We start from the raw sequence: 24,442 nt of genomic DNA on the forward strand, positions 1-24,442 counted from the left end.
AAAACTCTGATCCTGCAAAAACCATTGTAATCAGACGTAGGCTGGGGACCCACAGAGCTGATGTGCCGTATACCACAGGCATCCCACAAGCTGCGATGAGTGAATACCTCATTTGTCTGCAACAAGTGCTTTCTGCTAGCAGTCGGCATCGTGACAACAATAAAACCAATTCTACTTCAGCTCAGAAAGTAGCTGCAAGCAGATGGGGGAGATGAAAGGCGAGTTTGTGTGGCAAGCCTCTGTGGGATGCCGTGGTGCTAACGGTGTAGTCGGGAGGAAAACGCAACCCCGTCGCCCTCTGGTGGGTCTCCAGCACGGCGTTAGGGGGCCGCTCCGTGCCATTGCTGCAGCCCTGCTGGGCTGGTTGCAATGGTTGAGGTCATTCGTTGCTGCGGGTTGCGATATGCAGCAGCTGCAGAAGCTCGCGGGCAGGTTTTGCAGCAGGCTGACTGAGCTGGATGTATGGCAGAGGTTTCTGAGCTGGTGGGACGGCCTTCTTGCTTAATAACTGCTTGGAGAAGGTGCAGGCTGCATGGTTGAGGGTATAGCTGTGATTGCTGGTGCTGTCTGTGCTCCTCTGGGAAGGGTGGGAAAACTCCTCCTGCCCAGTGCTGCTTTGAATTTGGTTTTTAGAAGAAACGTGCCTCTGGTGGCAGCTCTGAAACTCGAAGAAGTGACAGAAGCCAAATCTTCAAATGGCTGTTCCAAAGGCTGAGCGGCGCTTTTTTTCCAGTCTCATTTGCTTGCTTTATCTTCCAAGCAAAGTCACTGCTCTGTGGATGGTACTGCTCGTGTGGGGGCACCAGTGCTATTTTGTGACACAATCTGAGCACTACAGACACCAGAACCAATTTGATGTGGCCTGTTTCTATGAATGTCTTGATTGGCACTGATCTCTTTTAATTATGTATCAACTATTGCTTTTCCAGGGTTTACTTTCACACTGACAGGCCTATAATAATCCCATCTCTCAAATGAGATAGGTGAAATGTTACTCTTTTTTTTTTTTTTTTTTTTTTTTTCTTTCCTAGTCTCATGGGTTGTCTCCTGAATTTCAAGCGTAGCTGAAATAAACATCAGTGACTCAGAGGTTCCTCATGCTGGATGATCTTTGGGGCTTGAGGAGAAGCTGCAGGGATCTGCATGTGTGCTAATGTGAGGAGCTGATCCCTGGTGCACCTGACTGAGGAGATATCACCTCTGCGTGCAGCAGATGACACATAGCTGTGGTTGAGCAAAGGCTGCACACATAGCGTGATATGATTTAAGCATCCTCATAGGATGAAATGAAGAGGATGACTTAGAGTTTGCATGTCCTTGTATAGATATCCTTGTATAGTTCACACGTTGTTACATGTCAAACAGAGCTGAAGTGCTTAATTAACCTGTAAACCAGAATCAGGAACGTTCATTGGGAAAGGGCTTTATTTATTATTATTATTATTTAGAGGAGATGAAGGGAATCTAAAATGCTTCCTCAAGTACGCAGGGCAAGTTGGTGCGAATGGTTTCTGGTGGAGCCCTTTCCAGACACATAACCCACCCCACAGCTCATGCTGGGAGGAACCACAGAGGAGCTTCAGGTGTGGCTGTGCTATGCCTTTGAGTTCCTCCTCCCACCGAGCCCTGTGGCTGTGGAAGGGGCTGTCCCAGGGTCTTTCTAAGCCATCAGCGTTTGATAGAGGAGTACATTTGGGCGGGTGGCAGCTAAGTGAACTGACTGTTAATGGGGCTGATCCCCGTGCCTCACCTGCCTTTTGGTCAAGTTTTCAGAGGCAGAACAGAATGTTTTTGAATATGAGGTGTTTGATTTCTCCATTACCAACAGCTCTCCTATTCCTGTGATGTGCTGGGAATGCTTTTGTTCTTTGTGTTCCTTACAAAGTTTGTTCTCACTGCTAATGCTGCTGCCCTTCCTAGCTTCTTCATGGTTAATTAATCATTCCTAGCCTCTGTATTTGGATTTACTATTCCTTCTCCCTCCACGATGTTTCACCTCTTCCCATTTTCTCTAAGCCAGGAACAGGAATTGTAACAGGCATTCCCTTTTCCAGTTTCAGGGTCCTTAAAATATTCCCAAGCAATTGCTGGTGATAGTTTCCATTATGTTCAAATCCTGTCTTCTGGCTGATTCGGTCACTGCTATATTTAGCTTCAAAATGCTAAATGTAGTGCTTAGCTGGGTTACTTTCAGTTTCCTTCTAACAAACACACATGACTATTTGGTGGCTGCTCCACTTCATGCTACTTTTAAATCTGAAAATATTTTCTTTAGACACCCTATATAGGAACTTCTGTGCTGGCTTAAACAAGAATGCATCTCTGCAGCTCCTGGAAGTGTGAAGCGTTTGTTTTGGTGGTGTTTCTGCAATCAACATCAGACACAGCAGCTGTGGCACAGGCTGCCCAGGGAGGTGGTGAGTCACTGTCCCTGGAGGTGTTCAGGAAAACGGTGGATGTGGCACTGGGGGATATGGCCTAGAGCAGCCACAGGCATGGGCTGGCATTTGGGCCAGATGATCTGATCTTAGAGGTCCTTTTAACCTTAATGATTCTATGATTCCTGGAAGACCAAGTGGCAAGTCTTCTCCTGCTCAGTTGTGCAATTCCCCTGTTGCTGTGCCAGCACTTATCTTCTAGCCTGCTGCCTTCTGGCAGCACGGTGGCCAGCACTGACTTCTCACAATCCTGCCTTGGTTAGGAGATGAGGAGATGGGTGCGCTGCAGCAGGTAGGAGGTGCGGCTCCATTGCTGGCTGCATGGTTGTGAAATGTTGTTTGTCTCAGCAGCTGCTCCTGATCCAGTGAATGGAAAAACAAACTGTCATGTGGCTGTATATGAAATGTGGCTGTATATGAACTTTTCATGCAGATGTTAGATTGCCACAATCTGGGGAAAGAGGGAAGAAAATGAAGTGCTGGTAAAACAAAGCTGCTTGTCCTTTGGGCCAGCATGTACCAAGGTGATTCCTTCACATCAGAGTGTTTGGAGGGGCTCTTGTTTAGAAGCATAATCTCTTCTTATCTTCTACAAAGGGACTATCCAACCCAGAGGTCACAGGAGAAGGGGACTTGGAGCTGTTTCTGTGGCAGTTTCCTTACATCTGCCCAACTGTATGGGGTGTGAGATGGATTCAGTCACAGTAAGAGCATGAGGGGCTGAGCAGTGGCTCCTGGAGATGTCCCTGTCTGTGCTTGGGGAGGTAATTACGTCTCGGATCCAGCCTGCCCTAAATAAGGAACAGAAGCCATAGTGGGTCATTGTTTTTCTGCTTTTGAAGATTTTGGTCCCCTTTTTGGCTATGAAAATCAGAAACTGGGACTCTGACAGATCCTTCTTGGGAGCGGTCCAGAAACATCTGCTTTGCTCTTCTCTAGAAAAGGGAACCCCTGTCTTAAAGATGCTTCTTTGTCTTGCTTTTCCTGTAAAAGAGAAATAAGTGCAGGTCCACGTACTGCTGCTCTCTGTGTTCAAGGCACAGGATGCTGATCCCAGAGACACAGAGGACCTGGCTAGAGAGCCCAGCACAGTATGTCAGGGTGGGAAAATTTCTTTGCTTCCTAATGAGATCAGTGCAGATTTATAGAGCTCTCTGCAAAAGAAGAGTTAACTCAAATCGTGCATGCAGAACAGCTGCTGATCCACAAATGAACGTGTTCCAACAGGAACAATAAATCTTGTCTGTACCTGTGCTTGCTGGAGCCAGATCCCAGCAGCACCAGCTATGATTCTCACCTATCTCCACTCAGTGCTGCTGCACATGCAGTGCCCGTGGGCTGCAGTCTGAGGGCAGCACCCGTGCCGTGCACAGGGATGGCAATGGAGAAGGTTCTGCAGTGCTCCCACCTTTGTGGTAGCTGGATTCCAAGCTGGTTCCATGGGACAGGAGCTCCTGTGACAGGGACAGCATGATGGACAACAGGGCTTTGAAAGAAATAGGAAACAGTGGCAAAAGTAAACTAATTCATGTTCCTTATAAGCCCTGCCTTGCACACTGATGTGTTGTCCCTGCTGTAACTGCGAGAACTAAAAGCTTTGGCTCAAGACTTTCCTGCTGAACAATGTCTTTGAGAGACAAGCTGGTTTCCATTTGCAGGCCCAAAGTGTTAAAACAATAGAATTTTTTTTTTTTTTTTTTTTTTTTTTTTTGTACAGCTGGCCTGTGCTACATCTTCATCCAGACTTCCTCAGCTCGAAGCATGCGCGTTGGAGCTGTGCTGCTCTATGTAGCTCCAGATGCAGAGCAGCACTGAAGTTGCCCTCAGAGGTTTTTCTGGATCTCATGCTTTGGTGGGGATCATCTCTGACAGGAACTCTGTGAGCAAAGCCCCAGCTTGTGCCTTCTGTTGGGGGAAAAAAAATGCCCCAGGGCAGAGGATTTGCTGCAGCCCTTTGCTGTGTGGGCTCCTTCCAGGCTGCCTGGAGGTGCTCCTCCCTCATCTTCCTTCAGCACCATCAGCTAAGCTCTTATTTTCTTCATTTTTATTTCTTTTTTTTTTCCTTCCAATTACTTGATTATCTTTTTTCCTTGCAACACATATGTTCCTGTTGTTTCTGTCACATTTCAGAGCAGCTGGAGGGGAGTTCAGCTGCAGGTGTGTTCCTGCCACCTTCCCCATGGCACTGACACAGTGCAGGTGACCGTAAACCTGAAATTTGGATGGAGCAGGTCCAATGGCAGTCATGTGGCATGCTGGGTGCCAATGGATACTTGTGGCCTACCATAAGGTTGGGCTGCTTAGGGTGGAGGAATCAAATCATTGTGGAAAGGTGAGGAGGACTGGTTAGCCTGAGGCTGCTGGGTGCTTTCAGAAGGAGGAAGAGGCCGTTCAGGTTTCCTGCTGTAGGATATAAGATGAAGGCAAATTCCCTCTTCTGCTTGGTCAGGGGGCTGCACCAGTAGATCTGACATTGAGGCTTTGGAGCGTGACCAGAGAAGGGCAACGGAGCTGTGAGGGGTCAGGAACACAGTCCTATGGGGAGCAGCTGGGGGAACTGGGATGGTTCAGTCTGGAAAAGCGGAGGCTCAGGGGATACCTTATGGCTCTCAACAACTCCCTGAAAGGAGGCTGTGGTGAGGTGGGGTCAGCCTCTTCTCTCAGCCATAGAATGAGAGGTAATGGCCTCAGGTTGAGCTGGGGAGGTTCAGGTTGGATATTAGGAAATCATTTTTCTCAGAAAGGATGGTGATGGAATAGATGTCACGCTGATTACATGGTTTAGAGCAGTCACATGCATGGGTTGATGGTTAGATTAGATGACTGTAGTGGTCTTTCCACTCTTTATGATTCTATTTCTTTAGGGTCAGTCCAATGTGACACTGAGTGGTCTCTGAAACTGTTGTTTGACTTTTCTATTTTAGCTTCAGAGGATGTGTTCTGACAGCTCCAAACTATTATGAGAACATCTTTCACAGGCCTTTGCCTTGAAGCTGCAGCGCTTTACGTGCTTATGATCAGCCCTCCTGTGGTGAAGGCACAGCAACATCCTCTTTTTGCTTTGGCCCACCCCATCTGCTGGCTTGCATTCAGCCTTCTGGGTACTGTCCTGCTCCCTGATCTTCTCTTTCTTTCTTCTGCTTATGATTCAAGATACTTTTGTATTTACTGTATATAATTTGCTTTAATAACACAGTCAATTTAAGAGGAAAAACACTGTTTTGAGCTTACCTTGTATGCTACTTCTCTGCCCTCCTAAATGATGTTATTTCTCTACGACTGTAGCACTGAATTTGACCTATTTCTATTTGCTTTTTAAGGACACTGATTTCAACAAATGCTCACCAGCATTAAGATTACTCATTACTATGCACAGCTACAGCACAGGATATTTTAATTTTTGACAGCTTCAGCTTTGTAAACTTTTCTGTAAGCTGTGTGGAAAAAGTGGCCATTTTAGCACATAAGTGGGATGAACTTCAAACAGACGCATTTCCCAGACAGGAACTGGTCTGTAAAATATTGCCACTTTGCATCTGGTCAGGAATAAGCCTGGCTATTGTATCTTGAATTATATGTGCTGAAGTGAGTTGATAAAAAATGGCCAATCTGACAAAACGAAAGTATCCTTGATCTACATCTGAATATAAAATTTTTCAAAGGAAGTGGTAGCTTTTTGTGATGGTTTTTGTATTCCAATAACTGGCATAGATTTCAGCCCGCCAGCCTGCATTGGCTGTTGGTGATAAGGAGATTTGATAACATGTTGGTTTATAATAAAGATCTTCTATTCCCCAGAGATGCATGTATTTCAGGTCACCTTCTTAGGTTTGCCCTTCTGTACTTAATGAAAGATTCAGTATCTCCAGCCTTTATTTATTTTAGCCGATTTGCAAAGTTAGCATCTAGATCCTTCAGAGCAGTTCTTTATTGGTATATATTCTCTCCATGTCCTTTCTGAGAACTGAGAACCAGCTCTGTGTTGCAGGCACCCAGGGAGTGGTTTTCCTTCATCTGCTTGTCTGGTTTGGTGCGCGCACACCCAGCCAGCAAACAAGGCCTGTTCCCTTTACAAAGAAACATGGTTTTATTTATTACAAGTCATTTTACTCGTACGTTTGACTTTTAAATTATCCTTGGCATTAAACCCTCATCTGCTTTGCAGATGGAAGACAGTACTTACCAAACAGTCTTTATTGTCTGGGGTATCCCCAGCCCACAGTCAAACCATTTTGACGTCCTTCTGATCACTTTCATCTTAACGTTGTCCCTGAGGCTCAGTTGGGCTCTCTGGATTTCCCAGGCAGGCAGTAGTCAGCATGTCCTCTGCAAGCTAGGATGAGCAGAAATGGGGCTCTTCTCTTGAGCTGGTTGGACGTCATGTATGGTTTGAAAATCATATCAGTGCTGTTAGCTGAAACTAATCAGTTGTTGCTACATCACTAGCCCTAATGGTGCAAAAAACCAAACCAAAACAAAAAAACAAACCCAACTGCTGCTCCTAATGAGATCATCTGCAAAGACAGACCATACCCTTCCTTACCAGCTGGATCCATGGAGAGGAGCAGAGGAGGGACCTCTTTCCAGGTATGGAATTGAATATATTAGCATTTCAAAGGTCAAGTTTTTCTTAATGTGCACATGTGATGCCATGTTTATTCCTGGTAGTTGCTGGTCTTCTGACTTTTGTCTTGTGTTCTAAACAAATTTTTGGCTAAACTGCTGATGTATCTCTGATGTGACCTAGAACTCTTGGCTCTTCTTCTAGGATCCCCTTTCAAGTTCAGCTCTTCATTGGTACTACCTGAAATGTGTAACTATTCATAAGTCTAATGGCTGGTGCTATTCAGTAGTAAGTAGATTTCACTGCCAAATTTGTTTTGAATAAGGCTTCACAGTGAAGACCTTCACCCTTCTCTTCACAGATGCTGTCAGTGCTGTCCTCATTTGTTGCTGTTCGTTATTGGCTTAAACAAGATGCACAAAAACAGCTGGAAGCACCTCGTTGATAAACATAAGCTCTTTTCAGATCTATCCTCCATTCTTTCCACAATGGCCAAGAAGGTTCAGCCAGTTCTCAGCTGACTGGGGTGAATGGTGTCCCCAAAAAAATGAGCATTCCTTATGCTATGGGGTGACAGCAGTGGGTTGGGTTTGCAGTCTCCTGTCTCAGACCTTGCTCCAGTAGGAACACGGTGGCTGGTTGGCACAAGGCTGCATGTCCTTCCTGTTTGGCTAAAGAACAGCTCTGGAGGGACAGATCACAGCTGAAAAGGACCTGGGGGAACAGCAGTGTGTGGTGTCAGACAAACTGAAGTGCATGCAGAATCATGAACTTCGAGGTGTCTCGTATACTTAGGTTGGTAACCCATTTTCTTTCTCAGTCCCTTTGCTTCAGCATCAATGCTTTGGATGAACCACAACATATTTTTATCTCTCTTTTTTCCACTCAGTTTTGACTATTCCACCTTTACTTTGATACTCCAGACAATGTCCCTTTATTCTACAATATGACATGGGAAGAAGTTCCTGATAAGCCTGCAACAGACATTATTTTATGCGCTTTTATTCTGTCTTTCTTGTTTTTCTCTGAAGATAAGAGTCCTAATCTTTTCCATCACTTGTGAATTGCCATGCCCTTGATCCTATGTCTGTTGCTCTTTGAATCTTTCAGAATTCCCAGTTTCCTTGAGATGGCTGGTTCACAGACCTACGTCAAGACGCTCCATCTTTTCATTCTTCTTTGTCTCCAGTAAAGGGAGGGTAACTCTGATGTTTTTGATTATGAGACTGCAAAACCTTAAATGACTCTTTTAAAACAAAAAAATTAAGTCCCCCTTGATTGCTGTGTTGAGCAATTAACAGAGCAAACGAACCAATAACTTTTAAGGACTACTTCCTTCTCCAGTTCAAGAATCTCTCCCTGTCTTTGACGCATCTGTGCCCTCCTCCTTTTCCTCCTCTTCATTACCAAATGAAATCTTTCTACTGGCTTTCATAGACTCAGATTTCCATGCTCTCTTGGCCTTCCCTATTGGTTCAAGCAATGCACCAAAACCTCCAATTTAACACAATAACTTTATCCTTGTCTCTGGGAATGTATTTCACGGACTTCATTGCCTTCAGCAATACTCATGTAATCTCCAAATGGCTTTTTTGGTTTGTTTTCCAGTTTTAACTCCAAGTGCCTTGTTAATAAATATCTACTCTGTTATCAGTGCAGTGCTTTACTATTGAAATGGAAGTGATATTGCACAGGTATCCTACCTGTTCTTTCAATCTTTGGGTTTTGCTTTTAGTTGGTAAGTATGAGACTCATGAGAGGCTGTATATCTGAATTTCAAATGCAGTGATTACTTTGCATGAACTCTCAGTATATGTTCGCTGGTGTGATGCAGGCTACAACACTTCAAAGTAAACCAAGAGTATTGACACAAAGTAGGTATAAGGTAGCTGGCCTATCATTTCTTATTCTATGCTGGGTAACCTTTCCATAATGGGCAAGGCTTTAACTAAAGGTTCAGCTAATGCTTTCTTTTGAATTTGATCCACCATAATACTTCAAACTAAAGATGTCAGCTGAAGTGAGACACTGAGGAAAGATTAAGATGAATTAAGTAAGGGTGTGACATTAAATTGCATTAGTTAAAGCCCACCAAATCCCTGTATGGATGCTCTGCCTTGAAGACCTAAAATATCCAGTTTCCTTTATTTTATTCTGAAAGGATTAATCCTAAAATGTTTATGCTGGGAGCTTAAGACCTTCTTGCTCTCCCATCTTCGGTTAATTCAACTTAAATGCCTTAGCTAGACAGCAAATCTAAGGTAAGAGCAGATGGATTCCTGCTCCACTTCTAGTTTGTGTTTTAACGCAGAGAAATTGATTCTCTAACTTCTGCCTCATTGTGTCATTTGAACAATTCATGTTAGGAAGAGTACTGTGTTATCATTTATGCTTTTTCTGTCTATTAGGCATCTCAGCATGGGACGTTAAACATCCTCTTTCCTTTTAACCTGGAGATTTATAATGTTAATTTTACAGGAATGCCATGTGGGACCAAGTCAAATGTACTACAGATATCTGAATGTCTTACGTCTACACAAAACCATCCTGACTGACACTGATTTGCTGTCTTTCTGTTTCCAAACAGATATATCTCATATCAAACCATTCCTTTCCATTTTCTTTGGAATTTTTGTAATGTCTTCAAGTTGGTAAAATAAACGAGCAAGTCAAGTCAGACATGTTTGTGCCATTAAAAACCAATCTGATGCGAAGACTTCAAGGCTTCAGGAACAGAGTTCTTATTTAATGAAATTTAGGGGCAGAAAAGATTTTGAAGATGAAAAGAGCTAGGTGACTTCCCTTTGGATCAATATTTTCTGTAGTAAATTCTTTTTGTTTGCAGGCATAGGATGCACAGGTACTCTCAGACATATATGATTCTCTGTATTAGTTAATGTTTGGACAAGCATACCATACCACTGTGTGACTGGTTACTATTGATTCCTGATCTGCCAGCAATATAGGGCAGTGCAGACTCCCCCAGTTGAGTCAGGCTTCCATGGGATCACGGACTGAAAGCCTGCTGTAAGACAGAAGGAAAAAAAAAAAAAAAAAAAAAAGGGAGATAAGAAGATTAAAACACAAATTCAATGAGGGATGTTGAAATAAAAAGGAGCAATTTACAGATAACGTGAGTTGATATTCACACAATGGACTCATTTAATTTTCAGCATTGAGTATTTGTGCCAGTTAAATCCCTGGTGAGATATCTGAATTGAAAAACTGGATGGAAGATTCTCAATCTTTTACTAGCAATTGGTTCCAGACGACAGCTCATGTTGAAAACTCCGGTGTTCGTCTAGGCCCTTCTGAAGCACTGTTCATTATAACACTTGCGCAAACTAACATTAACTAGGGCTACAGCAGATTGAGGGGGAGAGAAATTGAAGAAGGCATTTGGTTTTATTTCTGCTTTAGCATCTGATAGCTTCATGTAATTAAATGGGATATTTGCAGTTTTTCACCAGTTGCATTCGTTTGAAAGAGTGGGACTCTTAAAGCACTGAAATAGGCTCCCCAGGGAGGTGGTTGAGTCCCCATCCCTGAATGCGTTTAAAAACCAAGTATGATGAGTCTTACTTCTTTGCTTTAAATACAACAGTCTTCTTCATATTATACTGCTAATTACTAAATAAAATTTTTGAAAAGCAGGTTCTAATTGATGCGTCTTCAGAGAAAGGCTTGTGCTCACCCTGCAGAAAGCTGTAATTGCTCCATGCCTTTTAAAAAGAGGTTTTTGTGCTGAACTTCCTGACTCAGACTTAACGAAATTCTAAAGATATATATATATATTTTTTTTTAAACAGGTATAAATGAATGCAATCACCAAATTAATTGTCTTTGAAGGGAAAAAAAATCAAGCTTTGTATGTGTACAGCTTCCTTCACTTTCTAAAACTCTATTTTTGGAAACTTAAAAGCTTTATAAAGCCTGGAGGAATCCCAGGTGTACAGACAGATTGGAAGGAGCAATCCCCAAAAGTAGCTATGCAGAGAAGGACTTGGGGGTTCTGGTGGATGAAAAACTTAACATGAGCCAGCAGCGTGCTTTTGGAGCTTGGAAAGCAAATGGTATCCTGGGCTCCATCAGAAGAGGGGTGGCCTGCAGGGACAGGGAGGTGATTGTCCCTCTCTACTCTGCACTTGTGAGGCCCAATCTGGAGCACTGTGTCCAGGTGTGGAGCCCCCAGAACAAGAAAGACAGAGCTGTTGGAGAGGGTCAAGAGGAGAGCTGCAAAGATGATCAGGGGACTGGAGCACCTCCCCTATGAAGACAGGCTGAACGATCTGGGCTTATTCAGCCTGGAAAAAAGAAAGTTCCCTTTAGGTACTGAAAAGCTGCAATTAGGTCACCCTGCAGCCTTTCAGTACCTAAAGGGAGCCTATAAACAGGAGGGGATTCAACTCTTTACGAGGACAGATAATGGCAGGACAAGGGGAAATGGTTTTAAGTTGAGGGAGGGAAGATTTAGGCTGGATATCAGGGAGAAGTTCTTTACCAAGAATGGTGAGGTGCTGGAACAGACTGCTTAGAGAGGTTGTGGGATGCCCTGGCCCTAGAGGTGTTCAAGGCCAGGTTGGATGGGGCACTGAGCAGCCTGGTCTGGTATTAGATATGGAGCTTGGTGGCCCTGTTTGCAGCAGAGGGCTGGAGCTTCATGGTCCTTGAGATCCTTTCCAACCCAAGCCATTCCACGATTCATTAGTAGAGGCTTAGACCAGGTGACATCCAAAGGTCCCTTCCACCCTTTGCAATTCTGTGTGTGATTCTGTGATTATTCAGCAAGCGGGTTAATGACGCTTCTTGTACTTATGTAGAACTAAACAACTGCATGAGCTGTAGCCACATTTTATTAACTCCTTCCTTTGTTCATGCAGAGTCCGTGCAATTATTTTGAAATATACTTATTGCATAAAGTCAGGGCAGATCTTCAAACTGGGTCTTCATGTCATCGACTCTTTCTTAATGCAGTTTATTACACCATAACTAAATGGCACCATCTATGACCTCCACAGGGCTGCAGAATCTTATTAAGGCACATCGTTAAAAGGAACTAGAAGCCCTACATGAAGCAATTGAGTATTGCTCACTCACCAGGCAGATGCATCCTCATCCTAACAGGACTCAACAAAGGATGTAAGCCCTGTGGTGGGGACAAGGCAATCCTGTAGGACAACCTGGGAACAACTAAGCCTGTGGCAAAACACTTTGGGCTGCTGCTGATTGAGTGAGTCACAAAGCTAAGCCTAGTGAAGCTGGTAAATTTCACCCAATAGAGCTTGTGTGGATTCTGGCTTTCATCCAGCAGAGCACTTAAGCACATGCTTAATTATAAGCAAGTGACATCAAGCAATTTAGTTAAGCACGTGTTTAAGCGTGGCGTTGGGCTAAAGACTTTATTTAGAGAAACACGGGAGTGTTTGTAAGCTCCAGAAGAGAAAGAAGCTGAAGGCCTCATGAGGAACCAGGACACAAAGTTGTGGAGATGTGGATGCTTCAGGTGCAGAGCTGTTCCAAGCAACCTGAAGAAATCTGGTCTCCCGCAGTTCCCCACGTTGTTTGGAGTCAGGGAGAGCACCGTGATCACAGAGATGACAGTCTGCTGATTTTGGATTTCTGTCTGGATACCAAGGCATCCCATGGCTGCTGTCCCATGCACACTGCTGGCTGGGTCCCAGTGGGCATGCAGGCTGGGGCAATCATAGGACTGCTAAAGTTGTAAAAGACCTCTGTGATCACAGACAAACCACCAGACCATCCCCATCACATCCCTCAGTGCCACATCTCCACAGTTCTTGAACACCTCCGGGGATGGTGACTCCACCACTTCCCTGGGCAGCCTGTGCCACTGCACCACCACTCCTTCTGAGAAGAAATGTTTCCTAACATCCAATCTGAACTTCCCTAGCATATCTTAATGCCTATTGCTGTTATTCAGGAGGAGAGGCCAACCTCCACCTTGCCACAGCCTCCTTTTAGGGAGCAGGACAGTGATAAGGTCTCCCTCGAGCCTCCTCTTCTCTAGGCTGAACAATCCCAGTTCCCTCAGATGTGTTCTCAGATCCTTCACAACTCCACTGCCCTTCTCTGGACACAATCCAGGGCCCCAGCGTACTTCTTGTAGTGAGAGGCCCAACACTGAGCACAGCACTCGAGGCGCGGGCCCCCCAGTGCCAACTACAGCCATGGCGAAGCCTCGCACGGTTGGAGCTGAGGGCTGCGTGAGGAGCTGCCACACAGAGCCGCGCAGATGCAGACGCTTTGGGTGCAGAGCTGTTCCGAGGAACGGCTGCACGTCAGGGAAACGCGGCCTCTGCTCGTCCCCAGGTCGTTTGGGGTCGTGGCGGACACGGCGATCGCGGAGGGTCGGGACTTCCGGCAGCTGCCCCTTCGCGCACGTTGCCGGCTGCTTCCCAGCGGGGGAACAGCACCGTAGTTCCCACCAGCATCGCCGTACCGTCTCCGCCGGCACCGACGACACCTCTTCTCCACGCACCTCGAGCTGGAAGGAACGGAGGATGGAAGAGAAGAGCAGGCGCGCGGCGCGCAGCCCGCCCTCGCTGCCTGTGCCCGGCTCGTGGACGCGCTCCCGCCCGCTGACCCGCGCGTAACCCTGCGGGCGCTCCGCTCGGCGCGGCTCCGCTCCTCGCCCCGCCGGTCCTCCGGGCGCCTTCCCATGGTGCACCGCGGCGCGGCGGCGCTCTGGCCGCGCCGTCGCTGTCACCGCCAGCAGGAGGCTGAGGGCCGCCGGAGCAGGAAGAAGCCGCCGCCGCCAACTTCCTCTCGGCCTCCCCTCCCCCCCGCCGCCGCCGCCGCCGCCGCCTCCCCTCCCCCGCGCCCCGCCATGCCCGGGGCCGCGGCACGGCCGCTCTGAGCCGCCCCGCGCCGCCGCCGCGTCCCGGCCCGCCTTCTCCTCGCAGCTCTGCGGCCGGTAAGTGCCGGCGAGCGGCGGCGGGAGCCGCGCGGCTCCGAGAGGGCCCGCCCGCCGTGCCGGGGGCGCACCGGGGAGGGGGAGGATCGGGGAGCGGCGCCTCGCGGCTCGTTCTCGGCGCGGCGCTCCCGCCTAGGCCGCGCTCGGCGCCGGAGAGGCCGTTCCGAGGAGGGAGGCGAAGGGAGCCGGGCCCGGGCCTGCGGGAACGCGCGGCCGCGACGGGGCCGCCCGGGAGGGGTCGGAGCCGACGCGTCGCGCCGGGAGAGCCGTGCGGCCGCTGACGGGCGGACAAAGGGCCGCGGGCGGACGGACGGGCGGGCCGCGTTCCTCCGTTGTACCGGGGCCCATTGTTCGCGGGGCGAGCGGGGAAGCCGCCGAGTTGCGACGGGGCTCCCGGCGAGTGCCGGCCCCCGCGCAAGGCCTTCCCTGCCCCGTGCCTGCAGCCCTCCTCGGCGGCGAGCGCGGAGAAGCCTTTCCTCGGCAGCTTGTAAGAAGGGCAGGCGTTCGTGTTGAGGACGTAAATCGTCGCACCGATCGCCTGCTGGGTGCCGCTCAGAGGTGTTTTTGCGCAAAGATAGGATAAATATGCGGAGCCCGGCGACGGCAGCTGTGGGTTTGCAATGGAAGCCTACCTGGAGCGTGACCTCCCCGTGCATGTGCACGTGTGACATCCCGGCTCGGGGAGCTGCTGATGGGAGAGAGCTTTCCTTTCTCTCCAGCGGCACCGTGACCTCTGGGACCGGCAGATCGCAGAGCGGCACGGTCTTCTCACAAATGGGATCTCGGTGGCTTTGTTTGCTGTAGTTGCCCGCAGATGACAGGCAGGCTGTGCGTGCTGGCTAGCAGCGTGTACCTGGGCCTGCCCTGCTTCAACATCTTGGACTGCCCAGATCAGATTTCACTCCTGTAAGTGATACAGCTTTCGCTCCGCGTGAGTTTGGGAGGAGATGAGGTGGAAAAAGAGTGCTAACCCACATCATCTTCTGCAGGCATTCTTAACGCTGTTCTCAAAAGCAAACTAGGTACATTAATGGCCAAAACCAGACTTAAAGTCTGTCCTGCCAGGAGGAAACATGACATATCTCCGGGCAGTGCTAGTTCTCCAGTGGCCTCGGTGTGCTCCTGGTGACAGCTGTCAGCTGCAGAACAGGACGGTGGCAGTGCAGGGCAGCTCCCAGCTCTGCAGCTGGTGTCTCTGGGCACTGCTGGTTCTCAGTGTGTGGGGTTCAGTCAGGCCTGTCACAGAAGCAGCCTTGCTCTTGTTGCGGTGATTGAGGAAAGTTCTAAAAAATTAATTCTTCACTTGCACCATTTCCCTGAAAACAGTTTTTGTTGTCCTCATGGTGAATATTCAGCAGAATGTACACGTGTGTTCAGTTTCCAGAAATACTTTCTTTGTCATTGTTTCTGCATGCCTGCAAGCTCCTCATCCCCAAATATACGTGTGCTTAGTGAGCTCACAGAGCTGAGTAAAGCTGAAAAAGATGAGGCTGGCCTCTTGTACTTAGCTCTCATCTTCTTGTTCTGTCTTCACTCCTGGGGCTAAGGCCTGACTTAACAGATGGCTATGTAATGTGCATCTTAGTTATTGTCCTTCATGTGTTCAGTTTCTGCCATATTGAAAACATACTCTATTGATGAAAAATCCCTAACGCAATGGATTATGCAATCAAATCATAAGTAGGTAAGTCACTGCTTGAAGACCAGAAAGATTAAAAAAATATTGTCTGGAAGAAAAATTACTCCAAATGTTCCAAGTTACATTGCAGGCTAAATTATTCACCTGAAGGGAGCTTTTGTAGCATTATGTAGTTTCTCAAAAGGTGGTTTTTGTGCTCTGTTCAGTGTAAGGTTCATTGATACTATGATTGAAGGCTCTGTGGAGCATGCATATGATGTAGAGAGTTGGTGTGATGAAATGGTAGAGGCTGGAAATTTGTACTTCCAGTTGTGAACGTCTGTGTACCAGTAATGTTATGTGAGTGAGTTATGTGAGTGTTTAGAATTTATATCTCCAGAGAAATACGATAATGCTACATCTGAAACAGCCTCACTCGCTTCTAGCTGGGGTCTTTGCACTACAGGTTTAATGATATCAATTCGGGAGCAGTCAAGTTCAGGATATTAGTTGGTAGCTTATTGATCTAGGTAAAATATTTTTAAATTTACTAATGAGGAGGGAAGGTATGTTCTGTGATGCAGAGCAGGGTTGTATGTGCTGCTGGGCGTTATTGATGTGTTCAGTGATGCCCCTGTGAGAAGTGTGGCTGTGCTGCTGTCCCACTGCAGATATTGCCAGTGGAGACTTGACTGGGTGAGCAGCTGCATGGGGTGGCCCTTCATCAAGCTAAAAAGTCTTTAATTGTTTAGCTTAGTTTGGAATTAAATTTGATTTAATTTTGGCTCTAATGTAAAATACGTTTTTTTCACTGTGAAGTAACAAAAATGAGATAAGAAGTAATAGCATATATATACTTAATGAGTAGATGCAGTGGTGGTGTTTTGGAGACCATAACCTTGAGGTCAGGGTGTCTGATTTTGTTGTCTAAACTCCAAAATCTGTTCTACTGAATGAATGGGGCAAGGACTGAAAAGCAGTTGCCGCTGGACTTATTCTTGTTTTAAAGATTCCTAAGTGGATCTTTAGTGGATCTAACATCATAGATAAGTTTTATTTAAAATAAGCACTTTTTCTCCCTCAGCATGGCATCTTAATGATAGCTGCCTTTCAAACCAACATCATTTATGATGAAATAGATTCAAACCTTTAGCTGACAATCCAATCTGTCTAAATGAAGCCCCATGGACATAAGCAACCACGGATGTCTGCTCTTCCCAGGTTGCAAGGCAATGTGAAACATCGGTGTGGTGATTCACTTGTGTCTTAATTTGTATGCCTCTTCTATATATTGACATCTAAGCAGAAACCCTAAACTGGCATTGAAGTTTATATGTATAACTTAGTGGTTATTAGGAGCTGAGGCATGGCTGTTAGTGGGATGTGTCAGAAGGAGGCATATACCAAGAGAAACCCTTCCTCCAATGAAACAAAACCCATTCACACTTGGAGATTTATTTTCAGTTAGGCAAATTCTGTTAGTTAATTTATTTCAGTTGTCTTTCAGTGCAATTAAACTCCCATCTGTTGAATTCATTAGCACACTATATATTTTCAATACACAATCTTTTCATCATCTCACATAGAATATTTTATACATTAGCAATAATGCCATGAACTACACAGATGTCACAGGTTAAACTTATTTAACTTCTAATTTATCAAACAATTTTAAATACAGTAAGGTATGTGAGTTTTCCAGTACTGTTTCGTATTAAAATGTCAGCCCTTAATTGCATGTAGGGATTTTTCATGGATCATTCAGATATTCGGCATCTTGGATAAAATATCTGGAAAAATCCACCATACATTATCAGTGTGTTAATGTGTTCAAGACTGATACTGAAAGGTGATGGTTTTTACCAGTAATGTAATACAGTTAATGCGTTACTAATTTATATTACTTCATGATTTCATTGCAGTTTGAAAAACAGCGAGGCACAGCTCTTGAACAGAGTCCCTGCATTGGCCTTATCCTGCAACTGATATGCTCCACAGACGTGTTAGTATTGCAGTAGCTGTGTCTTGTCACAGTTTATGCAGAAAACTTGAAGATAGTGCTGTCTAGTTCTCTCCTTATGACAAGGATGACATTTTTATATGTGCCGAATTAAACAGTCTGATGATAAAATGAAATCTGTGTGGGAAGAAGTTCCAACCTGCAAGCAGCAGTAGGGTGTCATTTATGAGCAGCCGAGCAAATGTAAACTGTCTAGATGCGAGGAAAAAAGCCCACAAGGTGCCCGTGAAATACCTGTAAGACAAAATAGTTTATTGGTAGAGCATTCAGTAGTGCTGATGCAGAAAGCTGGGGTGATGTCTGTGTAAACAAACTCAGATGTGAGGTTGATAAACAGCTGTAGAGCAGGAGACTTCAAATGACAGCTATGTCCATAACAGAAAGAGATGCCCATTCATAAAAAACTTCAGTGAGTATCTCAGTGGCATTGGAATGATTGTCCATCAAGTCTGCATTAACTTTTACTACTTATGTACTCCAAAATTGGGGTAAAATACGTAATTAGGAGGATTTACAGTGCCAGCAACATCAAGGCCGGGTCATGCTACCTTGTGCAAGGGGTGGAATGACAAATACTGATACAGGGCAGCTTTTATAGTCATATGTTCACTGACAGCGTTTAAGAAAGAAAAGGGGGACAAGATTCAGATGGTATAAAATACAGTCAACTTCTACATGACTTTTCTGAAAATATGCCTCTTTTTCTATTTTGTTGGGATTGAATTCGAATCAAGCAAATAGTGATGTGCTCCTAAGAAGCGTGTGTGCATATGTGTGTGCGAACATATAAAATACTTCTTGTGTGTATCCGTGGTGATTTCTGGCACGAAGTCACTGAGTGTGAGGAATGTTCAGCATAAACTGGAGTGTGTTTTGCCAAACACGAGCAGCACATGGGCTGCCTGGGATGTAGCTGCAGTCTGTAGCTTGCTGGGGAGGGGCAGAGCAGGGAAGCAGTTCCTGCGTTGGCCAGCTCTCTGCAGGCTTCCCTTGATAGTGGAAACTCTTGCATCTTGCTTTTGACAAGTGAATCCATAGCATTACTTTGCACGCATTCTTCAGTTTTGCAAAAGGAGCAAAAGGAGTATTAATGCCAAGAGATGAGTACATTTCACCAGACTTGATGTGCACAGATGACATTTTAGCCTGTAAGCATTCTAGCAGTCACTGTTTCCAGATGCAGTGGATGATTTCAGGATTTTTCAAGTATACGTACTCTAAAGCAAATGATCATCTCTGCTGCTGACCTCCTGAAATGTCATTCTCTCCTGTTTTTGAACACACACACACACTGATTTCTGGCATGGGTCACTGTTATGTGTCAAAGTCAGATGAAATCTGTGTGAGGTGGATGTCAGGCTTTTAAGCTGAGACATTTATAGCACTGAGCATTTATAGATGCAATAGTAACTATAAATAATTTTTTAAGATCTTCTCATTTCGTGTTCAGAGTTTCTTTTAACAAAGGAGTTCTTTGTGAAAGATTGGTAAACTCAAGCAACTCCTCCTTCTGCTGAAGTCATCTTACATTTCTTAAAGCGAGGCAGCGTTCTGTGATGACCATGGTTGGTTAGCTATGGATAGAGCCAGCCCATCCTCAGATACCACAGAATCACAGGATTGTATGGGTTGAAAGAGACCTCTAGAGATCATCTAGTCTGACCCCCCTGTCGAAGCAGGTTCCCTAGGCCAGGTTGTGCAGGTAGGCGTCCAGGTGGGTCTGGAACTGTTTTAGAACGTGGTCATTGTAGGTTTTTCAGGAGAGTCTGGAATATTGGTGTTCAACTTAACTTTTTGGCCTTATAATCACTGTTTTGGGTAAAACCTACTGGAAGGGTGTTCTGTGTGAATACTGTTTTAACAGTGTAAACCAAAAATGAATAATTCATATAAGGGAAGACTGCCATCATCCCTTAAGGAAACTGTATCAGGCTGCAGTTCTTTGGAGCATCCTTTGTCACTGGTGAACCTGACAGTTACACCCTGGTGAATTTTTGTGAGGTCTGCATAGAGATGTGTGAGTTATAGATTGTCTTCTGGGCATCTGGAAAGCTTGGTTTGTTTTAGGGGGATAAGGAAGTAGAGGAAAGCTACTTGACTTTGATTTTGCTTTTTCCTCGTAGATGTTATGAAGTTTGCCAGTAGTATCTTCTAAAATGACTCATAGAAAATAAATCTGTTATATTTAAAATATGTGTTTTTACAATCACAGATTATTTTTACTTGACACGAAATTAAGGGATTGGGAGGGAGGAATAAAATAGAGTCTATAGGAAAGGAGCGTGCAGAGGGTGATCACCCAGTTGTCCTAATATATTGCCTGAATACGTAGACAAGATAACAATTTATAGGCAAAACCAGTGACTTGTTTTCTTAATCTCATGGTTAAAAGTACATCAGGCAAACCAAATGTGTTCAGACTTTCCTGGTGCCTGGTAGGAACCCACACTTTGGTATATACACCTTATTGGGTCAAATACATGGAAGCTTTCAACTTTACTGTCACTTTTCAAGGAGCAACAGTATGAAAGGGCCAATTAACATAAAACTTTTCTCCCAGTCTTTTGCTTGACCCTGCAGTTTGTGTTGTCCCCAGCTTGCATTCCTTAAAGGTCATAGGACAGCACGGAGCTTTCCTCAGTTGCAGTGATAATGATGGTATGGCTGCATATCTGAAAAGCATGGGATCTGTTGTAACTGTGTGCCTCACATTTGCCATACAGTTGGGCAACCCTTCGTTTTCGATCCTTAGTTATGTGCCAGTGTTACCCCAATGCTGGCAGGGCTTCTCCTGACCCTGTTGCATCTGGCACATCTGTGCATTGCGGGAACCTGGGTGAGGACATGCTGGATTTTTCCTTTAACAAAATCCTTTAAGAAATTTTTCTCACCCTCTGGGTTGCTTGCTTACTTGCTTACAGATATGGATTGCACTGGATGTATTTTACTAAGACTTGGCTTCGCCATGGAGTTGCTTGACTAGTGGTTCTCAGAAATTCCAGACCTGCTTGGAGTGGTAGCTCTTAATTGCTGCCCTGTGAGTTAATGGCATCGAGAACCGTCATGATTTTTGTTCCTAATAATTATAGGAGTTGTTATAAACACAAATCATATCTTTTGATCAATCTGAATTTTTGTCTTACTGTATTCTAGCACTTAATTAGCGAGAATTAGCTGCAGGGTACCAAAGTTATTGAGCTAGAATCCAGTTTATACAGTCCTTTCCTTCAGGAGCACACAATCCTAAGTTTTAGGTTTTGGATCATTTTCAATGTTAGTTAACGGGCTAAAATATCTCTGTTGTTATTGCTCTTATTAAATGACTTCTAGACATCTCATGTTTTGGCTTGCCTTGATCTGAAAATGAGCTTAAGTGTTTTAAAATTGTTTGAGAACAGTCAGTCTGTAATGAGGACTAATCACCTCAGGGCATGCGATGGAAGTCAGCGGGGTTCCCTACTTCGTGTGGCTCCTGGAGTACTGTGGGGCAGTACTGGGAGGTGTGCTGGGTGGGACAGCCTGATTCGCTGCAGAAGAGCACTGTGGTTAGCAGTTACCTGATCTGACATGTTTTTTTGGTGTTTTTTTTTTTTCCTTTGGAGTGAGGATCAGGCAGATTAAAATGACTTACAATTCTGGTATTTTATGTAAGCAGGATAGGAATAGTTCTTAGCTGATTCAGTCTAACCACAACTGTTGGTTATCAGTGAGGAGGTGATAGATTTGTTGCAACAGTGTGGGGGAAAAAATGTCCTGACTGTACAGAATTGCACTCTTCAAAAACTTCTTTGCTGCCTTGGCAACTTTACATCGTCTGTCACTTGTGCTCTGAGAATGGCTTTTAAGAAAGCGGCCTATTGCTTGCTATCCTCAGTTTAGAGTCTATTTCTGCTGCTTCCTCCTCTGGCTGATTTTCTACTGCTTTTCAGTACAGAGGTGTCTGTTCTGCCTCTTCTCCGTCTCCTTGATGGAGGTGCTTGATGCTCTCCTTTGGCTCTTGTAGCAGTGGTTAGTGAGGCCACAGTCCATGGTTCCTGGGATGAAAATTGCTCCCTGGCACCCTGTTCATAACAGGTTGAATGCTTTGAAAAAAAATAGAGATCTATTTTATTCACTGTTGGTCAGTGACCTCCCTAACTATAGAATCCCAAGGTCCTCTGTTGCTGCTTCTTCATTGTGCAGTAAAGGAATGAAAGGGCTGCCAGCACTGGAAGCAGATCATTTTTCAAGTCTCTTCCATCCCAAGCCATTCATTTGCAGTGCAGGACTGCTTCCAATGGTACCTAAGGTGCTGTCTCTTAGTATTTTCAGATTCTGATAGAGCTGTCATCTCTGAAGGGTCAGAGCACCTTACAGAAATATCTTCTGCATTGTGATTAGCAACTGTCCCTTGTGTCTCTATATTGTTTCCCCAGGAGATTGTTATTACACAGGCTTTGTTTTCCCATCAGCTGAGCTGTGTGTGCCTTGTGTTTGTTTACATTAGCAAAAGTGAGGTGGATAAACTTGTTTGTGCTTGAAACAACTTATTTTCTGTGCATCATATTCAGTTTAGTATTTTTTGGTTGCTGGATGTATTAATTTTGTGGCACAGGTCCCCCGAAGCCTTTTATTTTTACTGCAGGCAGGTCAGACCTATTGTGATAGAGGAATGGAGCAGTCAACCAAGCTGTCTGCCTCTGGGCTTTCAGAAGGCCTCTTTCACATATTCTGCCCACGCTGATGGCTTTGAAAGGTGCCCTCTGAAGGTAACGCGGTGGTGTTTGGAAGGCAACAGAGAAAGAAAATTTGCTCTGTCTGCCCACAGTGAATCTTCCACAAAAGGCATATTGATTATTTCATCTTTTGGACTAATTGGATTTTCTGAGGTTACTGTTCCACGTGTAGATGAAAGGTGTGGTTGAAATACAGCAAATATAGCTTAACAATAAAGATACACCAGGATGTAAAGGAGAAGAAGCTCAATGTGTGAAAAGATACCCTGCAGAGGGCCGACAGCACCTCTCACAACTTATTTCTAGGTGTGACACAGAGCGTATGGTTATCTTGAATAAGTTTATTGTGATGAAGTTAAGGAAAAATTACTTATTTAGTTTTTGCCAGCGTCCTAGAACTGAAATTGCTACTTAGGAAAATGATTCCTGCATTCCAAAACATGGTAGCTGCCCTCATAGTCTGAGAGCCGGTGTGTAAACAATGATCTCAAATGCTTCAGTGAGACCTAAGAATACAGTCTGTGCTCAGTTGGATGTTTTGCATGCATTGTTTGTGTCCGTCACATCTATGGTTTAGATTATGGTTGGGATTTTCCTGAAAGTTTTCTTTATCCTGTCCTGTATGTAAATAGGGGATCTCTGAGACAGCTGTGGGTTTTACCATTAAGGTTTTGGGATCAAAATCTTCTTGATTATACTTGCATTTGCATATTATTTAGTCTGTATGAACTTATTAAGTAATTGACTTGAGTTTTTCTGTAATTACTATTTTTCTTGAATGCCTATGGATGGGCTTTTGGAAAACAATGAGAAGCTAAGCAAAGATATTACAGACAAGAGAAGTATGCACTCGGAAGAAGGTTTTTAGGTATGAAAGAAGGTTTTTAGGTATGGAAGAAGGTTTTTAGGTAAGTCAAACAAATAAACATTGAAATTACAGCATGGAGTTTTACCTATGCCACTGTAAATTTACCATAGTAAATGTATTTTCGTTGCTGTAGCTCAATTCTTTTATATTGTGGTCTTTAATGAGACATGAACTCAGTGTTTCCTCCCACGGAGACCCCCTCATTTCTGAATGCATAGTAGGATACGTGCTTCTCACTGAATGAGCAGCTGCTCAGTCGTTAGCTTTCTTCTCATTATATAACGTGTTCTGTTACTGTACTCAGCTTAATCTTGCTCTGAAGGCAGAATGAATATGGTTTGTTGAAAGAGAGGTTAGTGAGCCCCTCATAAATAGTTCCAACTGCTCTCTTCACAGCTGAGCCCTCAGTAGGTCGTCGCTGTGTTGTAGAGAGAAGGAAGTGGAAGTGCAGGGAGAGGGAAGATTTGCTGAAATAACAGATGTGCCCAAGAGCAGTGGCAGAGCTGAGAAAAGAAGCCAAATCCATCAGTCTCTCACAGCTCTGTTCCAACATCATGGTTTCTCTTCGGTCATCCCGTTGCACTTGCCTTTTCTTGATGCCAGCTCTGTCTGTGCTCCCCCATTCCTCTCGTGATCCTCCACCCAAGTGTATTAGTTAGAAATGTGCTGGTTGTGCTTTCTGATCTGGGATTAGGTCCCAGGGAGGGCTGAAGCACTCTTGTCTGTCTCACTTGCTAAGTAAGTGATGTGGGCATCCCTTTCCATCTCGTGTATGCCACCTTCTTCCCTCAGGAGCTGCGTTGGCCACAGGAAGAAGAACACTAAAAAGTGATTAGTTCACCCTTGTGACCTGTATTGAACACTGCTTATTCTGACAAGTATTTTCACTGGTCCTCAGGGAAATGGTATGGTTGGAGAACTGATGCCTGGGAGTAAGACCAGAACTTGAGTTTGGTCTAGATGTCCACTGAGCTCTTTGAGAGCTGTAGAATTGCAGATGATCTCTGGAAGGATCAAGGGTAGGACTCTGTTTTGCAATATAGTGTTGAACTGCTTAAGTGGTCACGACTTCTTGCCTCATTTACACTCATTTCAGCCATTGTAAAAATGGACCAGTGGTGTTATAAACTATATACATCCTACTTATATATAGTGCTGAAATGTGAGACAGGCAAATTATGGTAATTTTTTATGATAATTTCATGACCCAGGCACTTGTTCCAGACTTTTGTATGTATGGATGCAACTTGTTGTATTCTCCCAGGGCTTTTTGTGTATAAGGTTT

General features: G+C 44.9%; 1 protein-coding gene and 1 long non-coding RNA gene across 7 annotated transcripts in view; one reads left to right on the forward strand and one right to left on the reverse strand.

Annotated features, from left to right (window-relative positions):
- Nucleotides 1-10,136: 10,136 nt before the first annotated feature.
- On the reverse strand, nt 10,137-14,674 carry LOC128076736 (uncharacterized). Of its 2 annotated transcripts, none has more exons than XR_008204635.1 (2): nt 14,569-14,674; nt 10,137-13,507 (listed from the first exon to the last, which is right to left on the reverse strand). It is a non-coding gene; the product is annotated as an uncharacterized LOC128076736 (long non-coding RNA). The 2 variants fall into 2 exon arrangements; XR_008204636.1 differs by lacking the exon at nt 14,569-14,674 and adding an exon at nt 13,607-13,781.
- Nucleotides 13,834-24,442, forward strand: part of ZNF148 (zinc finger protein 148) — a 38,361-nt gene continuing 27,752 nt past the window's right edge. For 2 of the 5 annotated variants that reach the window (XM_052674791.1, XM_052674795.1), the window contains exon 1: nt 14,597-14,842. In XM_052674791.1, the coding sequence (XP_052530751.1) occupies nt 14,751-14,842 (92 nt within the window). In that variant the 5' untranslated portion in view covers nt 14,597-14,750. Of the gene's footprint in view, nt 13,937-14,596; nt 14,843-17,469; nt 17,557-24,442 lie in introns of those variants that run through there. The other 3 variants (XM_052674794.1, XM_052674793.1, XM_052674790.1) reach the window with 3 other exon arrangements.

This window comes from Tympanuchus pallidicinctus, unplaced genomic scaffold (assembly GCF_026119805.1).
Source record: "Tympanuchus pallidicinctus isolate F22 unplaced genomic scaffold, pur_lepc_1.0 scaffold15, whole genome shotgun sequence".
NCBI classification, from domain to species: domain Eukaryota; kingdom Metazoa; phylum Chordata; class Aves; order Galliformes; family Phasianidae; genus Tympanuchus; species Tympanuchus pallidicinctus.